This window comes from Terrapene carolina, unplaced genomic scaffold (genome assembly GCF_002925995.2).
Source record: "Terrapene carolina triunguis isolate 2854851 unplaced genomic scaffold, T_m_triunguis-2.0 Scaffold96, whole genome shotgun sequence".
In the NCBI taxonomy this organism is placed as follows: Eukaryota; Metazoa; Chordata; order Testudines; family Emydidae; genus Terrapene; species Terrapene triunguis.
This window is the reverse complement of record NW_020664447.1, coordinates 61,391,486-61,401,927: the sequence shown is the minus strand read 5'-3', so window position 1 is coordinate 61,401,927 and position 10,442 is coordinate 61,391,486. Positions and strand designations below refer to the sequence as shown.

Genomic DNA, 10,442 nt, shown 5'->3' with positions numbered 1-10,442 from the left:
GGGCAGATTTGATGCACTGCATGGTGGAAATGAGGGGATTTTAATTAGCACCATGTGTGAGGATGCAGAGACTATCATGTGAATCCAGCACCGGAGCAAAATGTCAGGCTCATCCCCTCGCGAGTGGGGACTTGCATTCTCTGAAACATGGAGCCTCCCACTTGACTAGCCTGTGGGATTGCCCCAGGATTAGAATAGCCAGGCCTAATGACACACTGTACAAGATCACGGATTATTTTACATGGGCAGGAGCATCTTTCCCAATAGGAAGTGGGGCCTCTATGTACATGTGTTATGTGTAGCTAGAGGAGTGCAGGAGGCAACCATTTTTGAGTGAAGAGGTCCCATGAGGCTCTTCTCTAAACAAGCACCTGCCCCATGGGCCTGTGAGCTGGGACGAGATGACAAACATCAGGAGGTGCCCTCTCTGCCTCCCCCCTCACAACACCAGTAGATGAAGTCTATTGACTCTTTGCTTCCTCATGTCCTGTTTCAATCCCCCCTCCCCTCTCCAGAGTTGGTGGAGGCAGCTGGGGAACAGGCTTCCCCGGATAGGGCAGAGAGCGTAACTGCTCAGGGGCCCACATTCCCTCCAGCCCCTTCTGCAAGTGCATGAGCGTGAGCACGCTCTCGTACTTCCTACAGAGAAAACAAAAACAGAGAAACAGGTGACTGATTAAAAGAGTTTCCCCCTCTGTACATGAGAGTCTGCAGACAGGCCGACAGCTGGACGTTAAATAATTCTTCCATAATAAATGATTGGAGATAAAAGCCAGCCCCTGCTGCTGTTTGGATTGCTCTGTGTCTGCGTCTTTGTTTCTAGTTTGTTCCCCGGCCGCTGTGGGCTGGCACCAGTGCCGTCAGACCTTGGCCTCTAGCATTTCTAGGAAGAGTTTGTGCATGGGGACCTTGCCCTGCAGTTTGATGCTGTAGAAGTGCTGCACCGCTTTGGCGGCCGTCTGCCGCAGGAGGGGCAAGGTCAGCAGCAGCTTGCCCGCCCGCCGCGGCTCCTCGTGGCGCTGACTCAGCTCATAATCCTGCAGGGCTTCATGGAGAAGGTCCTGGAGTTTCTGCACCGCCTCCATGTCCTCTATGTGCATGGAATCTGCGAGGGGGGATGAATAGCAAAGAGCAACGGTCAAAAAACAGAACTGCATTTTTCATTTGAATCTAAGGCTTTGTCAATGCTGCGGCTGCTGGAAAGTAGCTCATGGGTAGGAAGCCTCAGGGCCCATGTGCGAAGAGCTGGCAGGGTGGGTGTGCCCCCAGCGTGGCTGCCTGTGCCAGGCTTTGCAGCACTCTGGCAGTGGGTGCTCAGGGGCCATTAGGGTTGCAAAGGGTGGCTGGTGAATTGCATTATAAACAAACCACTTCTACAGGTGGGCTAGAGAGCTGTGCAAGAACGATGCTAGCTTGAGGTTAGGCTGGGTACTTGGCTACTCCTCTGCTTACCAGTGCTCTGTGGTCCTGAGGGGGAGTGGCATGAACAGTGAGGGGCTGCTGCTATGCCACCAATCAGAAGTGATCGCAGTAGGTATAATTAACACTTCCACAGAGCTTCATCTGTATGAACTAATTGCTAAGCAGCTGCTCGGGGTGGCAGAGAGATGGAAACACTTCCTGGAGTACTGGCAGGACCATACCCAGCTCAGGACATGGTGGACCAGAGGCTCACAGAGCGGCGACAGTGTGGTTTTTAACCAGCAAAAATAAAACTATCCTTTCTTCACAGCTGCTTTGTGGCTCCCCCCCTCCCCCCGTTTGCTGAGCAGTGTGACTGGAGTGGCTGCACAATCTCGCTGAGGCACATGGGCAGCTGCTAACACCATGCTTTTGCCCTTGAGGTGAGTGCTTACAATCGTACTTTGCCGGTCTCAGTGTGCTTTACAGATAAGCCTCAAACCCCAGCTGAGAGGAAGGGGAAACTGAGGCACAGAGCTGCTAAGTGACTTGTCCAAAGGTGCAGCGAGTCAGCTTCAAAAGAGAACACCAGATCTGACTCCTTATCACTAGCTCTGTGCCCCAGCTTACGCTCCCGGTGTTCATTCCCTTAGGGGCAGTGGGATCAGGTGGAAGCGTGTACCTTGCTGTGATTTATATACCAAGTACTCTTGGAGAGGGGTTGCTGTTGTATGATAGGTGAATCAGAGTAACAGTGCTGTTTCTCTTCACCAGCTGATCTCTATAGGCTGAAGAGCCTTAGCAGCAATGTATTTCCCATTTCCTCGCCTCTGTGTTTCTTTTATAAAGCCCAAGCCGCACCCCAAACCCATTCTCTATGCTAAGAAGAGCTGAGAAGAGCTCCAAATCTGCAGCGGCCTGCAAAAACTAAAATAACATTGCAGGATTAATTTCCCAGCAATCCATCAGCGAGCCAGTGTTGATTGCATTGATAAACTGTTAATTACAAAATCAATGGCTATGAATTTTTACAGCTGCCAGAGCACCAAGGAGGAGGGAGGCTGCCAGGCTGTGGCCCACAGGGGCATACGGCATGGTAATCTAAGGACTCCCTCCTAATGTGCATTCAGCAAGAGCCATGCCTGCACTTCTGCAGAGCTCCGTGGATGGGGGACAGAGTGCACGTGTGATAATGGACAGCCAGTCTGTCGAAGTTGCTGCAAATAGGGCCTATTACCTCCCCCAAAAACAAAAGTTTAGTTTAAGCTGGTACCCTGGGGCCCCATAGGAGCAGGGGTCTCCATGTTCTACCATCACAGAATTTGTGGCACAGTTCACCCCTTAGAATCATAGACTATCAGGGTTGGAAGGGACCTCAGGAGGTCATCTAGTCCAGGGGTCTCAAACACGTGGCCCGCGGGGTTGTTTTCTGCAGCCCGTGAGCTCCTCGCGGCCCCCCCACCCCCAGCGTTTACCTAGAGCGGCTCCAGCCCGACGTGCACCGGGGGAAGGGCAGGCTCCCTGCCTGCCCTGCTGCTCTGGGAAGCGGCCGGAATGTGGGGGCACAGGGCTCCGTGTGTTGCTCTTGCTTCAGGCAGCGCCCCCAGCAGCTCCCATTGGCCGCAGTTCCCCGTTCCCGGCCAATGGGAGCTGCTGGGGGTGGCGCCTGAAGCAACACCAACACACAGACCCCTGTGCCCCTCCTCCCCTAGGTTCCGGCCACTTCCCGGAGCGGTGCGGGGACAGGCAGACAGGCGGCCTGCCCTACCCCCAGTGTGTGTCAGGCTGGAGCCCGCCCCCCAGCCCAACCCCCTGCTGTACCCTGCACCCCTCCTGCACCCCACACTCCAACTCCCTGCTCTGAGCCCCCACCACACCCCACACCCCTCCTGCCCTCCCTGGGGGCAGGAAGCGAGCAGAGTTGGGGTGGGGATTTCAGGGAAGGGGTTGGAATGGGGGCAGGGCCAAGGGTGGCGGGGGGAGGTGTCAGTAATGCAGCCCTCGGCCAATGTACTAGTCCTCATGTGGCCCCTGTACTAGTCCTCATGTGGCCCCTGTGGTCATTTGAGTTTGAGACCCCTGATCTAGTCCAATCCCCTGCTCAAAGCAGGACCAATCCCCAGACAGATTTTTGCCCCAGATCCCTAAATGGCCCCTTCAAGGATTGAACTCACAAGCCTGGGTTTAGCAGGCCAATGCTCAAACCACTGAGCTATCTCTCCCCCCTTGCTGCAGAACTGTGCTCAAATCACCTCAGCACTGTGTGTGCAGGCGGGGCAGCTGCAGGGAATAAAGGGATAAGGTTACGGACAGGATGAGATGCCCCTAACTACCGGTAACTAGGGCTCTGGGCTAAACTGCAGGGAACCCCTCAGCACTAGAATTTAAATGAATCTCTGCCCCTTTGGGTTTTTCCCCTTCCTCTGAATGCTTAGGCTCTGGGTGGCAGTGGCTGACACTGTGGCGCACACAGCACTGTGGCGAGTCAGAACCTGCTCCCTGCCGGGATGTTTAGAATGAAGTATTGGGAAATGGTGGGCTTCACTGCTCTTTATCTGTTGTTATTCTCCAAATAAAACCACATTCATTCCCTCCAATAGTCCCACACAGCATCTCCTTGAAGCTTTACACACAAAAAGGGTCCGTGATCTGCCAGGGCTCCAGCAATGGAAGCTGTCTCCCAGCAATCCCCTGTCTGTGCCCAGCTGAGTCACACGGCTTCTTCACATAGACTTTAAGGCCAGAAGGGAGCATTGTGATCATCTTGTCTGACCTCCTGCACATTGCAGGCCACAGACCCTCACACACATACCAACGCTCCAGGATTGTCCTGGAGTATCCAGGAATTAAAGATTAATCTTTAATGTGATGAAACCTCCAGAACTATGTACAACCAAAATTGGCAATCCTACACATACACCCCTCTTTTAATAGACCCATAACCTCTGGCTGAATTATTGAAGTCCTCAAATCATAATTTAGAGTAAATGGTGGCCTCTCTCTAAATTTGAGTCTTTAGTTTAAACCAGTTAGTGCCCCCATGCCCATGCTGCAGAGGAAGGTGAAAAACCCCAGTGTCTCTTCCAATCTGACCTGGGGGAATGAGCATGTGGGCAACACCCACCAAGCAGACACCTGGGAAAGAATTCTCTGTAATAACTCAGAGCCCTCCCCAGCTAGTGCCCCATCTCTGGCTACTGAGGATTTTTGCTAGTAGCAGTTGCAGATGGGCCACATGCCATTGTAGGCAATTTCATCATACCAGCCCTTCAGCATTCAGTCTTGAAGCTAGTTAGGTTTTTTGACCCCACTGCTCCACTTGGAAGCCTATTTCAGAACTTCACTCCTTTGATCATTAGAAATCTTTGTTTAATTTCAAGCCTAAACTTGTTGAGGGCCAGTTTATATCCATTTGGTCTTGTATCAACAATGGCACTTAACATAAATAACTCCTCTCCATTATTTATAGAGAGCAATCATATCTCCCCTCAGCCTTTGTTGAATTAGGCTAAACAAGTCAAGCTCCTTGAGTCTCCTCTCGTAAAGTAGGTTTTCCATTACTCTGGTCATCCTAGTAGCCCTTCTCTGCACCTGTTCCAGTTTGAATTCATCTTTCTTAAACATGGGAGACTAGCACTGCACGTAGTATTCCAGATGAGGTCTCGACAGTGCCTTGTGTAATGGCAATAACACTTCTCTCTCTCTCTGCTGGAAATACCTCGCCTGATGCATTCTAGGATTGCATTAGCCTTTTTCACGGCTGCATCACATTGGTGGCTCATAGTCATCCTCTGGTCAGCCAATGCACCCAGGTCTTTCTCCTCCTCTGTTGCTTCCAACTGATATCTCTCCAGCTTATAGCAAAAACTCTTGTTATTAGTCCCTACATGCATGACATTGCATTTTGCTCTATAACATTTTATCCCATTTCTATTACTCCAGTTTTCAACATACTCTAGATCTTCTTGTATGCTATTCTGATCCTCCTCCATATGGGCAATACCTCCCAACTTTGTGTCATCCACAGATTTTATTAGCACACTCCCACTTTTTGTACCAAGGTCATTAAAGAAAATGTTAAATAAGATTGGTCCCAACACCGATCCCTGAGGAACTCCACTAGTAACCTCCCTCCAGGCTGACAATTCACATTTCAGAATGACCCGCTGTAGTCTCCCTTTTAACCAGTTCTTTAGCCACCTTTCAATTCTCTCATTAAGCCCCATCTTTTCCAATTTAAGTAATAATTTCCCATGTGGAACTGTAGCAAATGCCTTACTGGAATCCAGTTAGATTAGATCTACTGCATTTCCTTTGACTAAAAAATCAGTTATCTGCTCAAAGGAGGAGATCAGGTTCATCTGGCATGATCTAACTTTTGTAAAACCGTGTTGTATTTTATTCTAATTACTGTTTATCTCTATATCCTTAATTATTTTCTCTTTCAAAATTTGTTCCAAGACCTTGCGTATAATTGAGATCAAACTAACAGGCCTGTCATTTCCCGGATCACTTTTTTCCCTCTTTCTTAAAAATAGGTTCTATATTAGCAATTCTCCAGTCAGAGGGCATGACCATCCCTCCAGTTTACAGATTCATTAAAAATCCTTGCTAGTGGGCTTGTAGTTTCATGTGGCAGTTCCTTTAATATTCTTCTATGGAGATTATCCAGGTCCTCTGAGTTGGTCCCATTAAGCTGATTGAGTTTGACTTCCACCTTGGATGTGGTAATTTCTGCTTCCATATCCTCATTCCCAATAGCCACCCTGCCACTATTCCCAAAGCTCTTTATTAGCCTTATTAAAAACAGAGGCCATGCCTAGATTATCTTTCATCTCCACTCTATTCTTAGGGCTTAGCAGCCCCACTTCTTCTTTCCTTATTGTTTATATAGCTATATAACCTTTTACTATTGGCTTTAGTTTCCTTTGCGATATCCAACTCTGTTTGGCTTTTGGCAGTTCTCACTTTTTCCCTAAACTTTCTGTCCTCCAGGAGATAGCTTTCCTTGCTGATCTGTCCCATCTTCCATTCCTTGTAGGCTTTCTGCTTTCTCTTAATAACCTCTTGGAGGGGCTTGCTCATCCAGTTTGGATGAATTTCCCCCCCCCCTGTGCTTGGGATGCAGGTTTCAGATAGCTTCTGCAACTTTGACAAAGTAATTCTAAGCCTCCTGTACATTCATATCCTTGAGTTCTTCAGTCCAGTTCACTTCCCTAACTAATTCCCTTTTGAAATCAAAGGCCTTAGTTGCAGACTTATTTTTGTTTATCCTTCCACTTAGTTTAAACTGAATTAGCTCATGATCCCTAGAGTTGGGGACTGGCTCAGAAGTACATCTATAGGTGCAGGTGTTGGCCATTTGCATGCAAGCATTTATATGTGTCACTGCATTTGTGCCCCTCGATATGGAAATTGAGTCCATAGTGACATTACAAGGACATTAAGGTTAAGTCAAGTACTAAAAAGTTAGAAAATGCCAGCCTAAGGTTAGCTTAATTCAGCCACGTGTGTGTATAGATTGTGATACAGTTTTTAGTTACATGATCACATCCTATTTTTTCCACAGGAAAAAAACAGACACATGCAGGGAGATCTCACACGCTGTTGACTTTCAAACATTCGAGCAAGAAATACCGGGACTGTAAAAACCAAATTCTGCTTGCAGCTGTATTGCACCAACCCACTGAAGTCAAAGTGGTTGCACTCCTGTAACTGAGAGCAGGATTTGGCCCAGTGTTTTCTAATCCTTACCCTTGTTTTTCCTGATTCATGGAGTCAGAAGCAGAACCACAAAGCGGCTGCTGAGAGTTGGTTGCTTTATTTTATGGTAAATATTGTTCTGTCACTGCCCTGTAACTCTCCCCACAGACTTGTCTGCTCCAGCCTATCCTGAGCTGGGCTCTGCCCCAGGCATGAGCATGATCAAGAGAGAGCAACACCGAGTACTGAAGTGCCGATTGCAAAAAAACCCTGATGATAGCATCGAACTCATAGGTCCCCACTTAGAGCACAGCCCACAAAACAGCCTCCTGTGGTACTCCTTAGCACTTTAGCCCAGCTGGGTGAGTGTTAGGGCCTGTAGCTTCCTTCACATCACTGCTCTGGTTTCTGCTCCCTGTCTAATGGAGGGACCCTCCTTTTAGGTTGGAGGCTATTTCTTCATAAAGAGTTTATTAGATTGCCAAAAAGCCACAATTCCACAATCAAGAAAGAGGCCCACTGTGGCTAAAAGCCCATCTTGGTCCACTCCAAAGTGAAGGCAGCAATTTAGAAATATAAAAGCAACTCATAACAAATGGAAAAAGAGGGAAATAGACGGCAATCAATATAAATTAGAAGTGATGAAGTGCAGAAAATTGATAAGGGAAACTAAGGACATCAGGGAAAAATCCATGGCTGGCAGGCTAAGGACAATAATGAAGGTTTATTTTAAAAGTATATTAGGAACAAAAGAAATTCTAGCAACAGTACTCCATTACTAGATGGAAATTGTGCACTTGTTAATGATGCAGAAAAGGCAGTAGTATTCAATAAATATTTCTGTTCTGTATTTGGAAAAAAGCAGAATGATGTAATCTCATTATCTGAGGATGATGAACTACTTTCCAGTCCATGAGTAACTGAGGACGATGCTAGACAACATCTAGGTATGAACAGGTTTAAAATCAGTAGGGCCCAGATAACTTGTACCCAACAATCCTAAAATATTTGGCTCAGGAGCTTTGTCTCAAAGATAATTTTTTAATGAATCTTGGAATATCAGGGAAAATCCAGAAGACTGGAAGAATGCTAATATGCCAATATTCAAAAAGGTGAAGCTCAGGGAATTAGGCGAGTTATCCTGAGTTCAATCCTAGGAAAAATAATGGAAAAGCTGATTCAGGATTCCATTAATAAAGAATAGGAATATAACATTTGACAGTCAACATTATTTGATGGAAAATAAGACATGTCAAACAAACCTGATTTTGTTCTTTGGGGAGATTGCAAGTTTGCTTGATAAAGGTAACTGAATAGATATAACAGACGGAGACTTTTGTAACATGTTTGACTTATTAGCACACAACACTGATTAAAAAATTAGCACTATAGCAATAAAGCATGTTAACTGGCTAACTGACAGATCTCAAAAAGTAGTTGTCAATGGGGAATCGTCTTCAAATGGGGTTGTTTCTAGTGGGGTTCTGCAGGAATTGGTACTAGGCCTGACGCTATTCAACATTTTCATCAATGATCTGGCAGTAAATATAAAATCACTGCTGGTACTGGTACAACTTGTGGGTGACACAGATTGTCAGAGTGGTAACTAATGATGAGGACCGTGTGATCATACAGAGCAACCATTGAAACAAGTTATCCATCTAGGGACAAAGAATGCAGACAACACTGCTAGAATGGGGAATTGTATCCTGGAGAGCAGTGAATCTGAAAATAATTTAGAGGATCATAGTGGACAAGCAGTTCAACATGAGCAGCCACTGCAAAGCTATGGTAAAAAGGGCCAATGTGGTCTTATAAACGGGAGTAGTGAGTAGGGGGAGGACTTTACCTTTGTTACAGCACTGGGGGAACCGAGACTGGAATAATGCATACAGTTCTAGTGTCCACGTTTTAAAAAGAATGTTGAGAAATTGAAGAGGGTGTAAAAAAGAGCCACAAAATTATTCAAGGGCTGAAAAAAATGCCTTACAGTGAGAGATTAAACAGCTTGATTGGTTTAGTTTACCAAAAAGAAGTTTGGGAGCTGACTTGATTATGCTGTCTGAGTACCTTCACGGGGAGAAAATACGAGGCACTAAAGGGCTCTTTAATCTAGTTGAGAAAGGCATAACATGAACCAATAGCTGGAAGCTGAAGCCAGACAAATTCAAATGGGAATGTAAGGACAAACTGTTAACAGTGAGGGTGATTAACCATGGAACCAACTATCCAGGGAAGTGGTGGATTCTCCATTTCTTGATATCTTCAAGACGGGATGCCTTTCTGGAAGCTCTGCTTTAGACTATTACAAACACAGCTCATTGAGCTCAATACAGAGTAACTGGGTAAAGTTAAATGGCCTGTGTTATAGACTAGATCAGGGGTTCTCAACCTTTATCTTTCTGAGGCTTCCCCCAACTCCACCGTCCAGCTGTGTCACGACATATTTTTTCTGCATATAAAAGCCAGGGCCGGCATTAGGGGTAGCAAACAGGGCAAGTGCCTGGGTCCCCATGCCCCGGGGGCCCCGCAAAGCTAAGTTGCTCAGGCTTAGGCTTTGGCTTGAGCCCCGGGTGTGGGGCCTTGGGGCATCAGCCCCATGCAGTGGAGCTTCGGCTTTCTCCCTTGGGCCCCAGCAAATCTAATACTGGCCCTGCTTGGCAGACCCCCCGAAACCTGCTCGCGTCCCCCAGGGGACCCAGATGTCTGGTTGAGAACCACTGGACTAGATGATCTAATGGTCCCATCTGGCCTTAAGCTCTATGAATCTCTGAAAGCTTAGGCAGGCAAATCTCATCATGCAGTAGCTTTAGCTCTGGTGACTTACACATCTGTCCACCAGGGAACAGTGAGAGTAGCAACCTTTTCAGCTGCATGTGCAGTATTAACATAGCACACACTATCTGTTGTGATTTGGGGCAAGCTCTTACTGCCCTAATCCCAACCAGTGCGCCTCACTCTGCTCTGGAGGGCCTCTCCCCATTTTGTAGCTGAACTGGAGTTTACTCTCTGTTTCCTGTTCAGACCTTGGATTCTCTGATGAGGTTGCTAACAAAGGGGGACAGTTAGTGCCAACTGGAGTGGTGGTTTTGGTGTTGTGGCCAATTGTCAACTGGGATTGGAACCCTCAACTAAGTTCACACTGGCCACCACCCCATTCGTTTGAGTAGGGTGTAAAATTTGATTTTACAGTCTGACTTCTCTATAGTCACCACTGAGCTGGGCCAGATTCAAACAGGGCCTTAGAAAGAAAAAGTGCTGAATCCCATTTTCCAAGAGCCAGCCGGCTCCCCCTGACCTGGGCTTGAATAGGAACTGGTGACTTCAAGGTAAAAGGC

General features: G+C 47.2%; 1 protein-coding gene across 5 annotated transcripts in view; it reads right to left on the bottom strand.

The window, feature by feature from the left end:
- Positions 1-860: 860 nt before the first annotated feature.
- ESRRB (estrogen related receptor beta) overlaps positions 861-10,442 on the bottom strand; it is a 52,664-nt gene continuing 43,082 nt past the window's right edge. For all 5 annotated transcript variants that reach the window (XM_024192724.1, XM_024192723.1, XM_024192719.1 and 2 more), the window contains one exon: positions 861-1,105. In XM_024192724.1, the coding sequence (XP_024048492.1) occupies positions 861-1,105 (245 nt within the window). The remainder of the gene's footprint in view (positions 1,106-10,442) is intronic.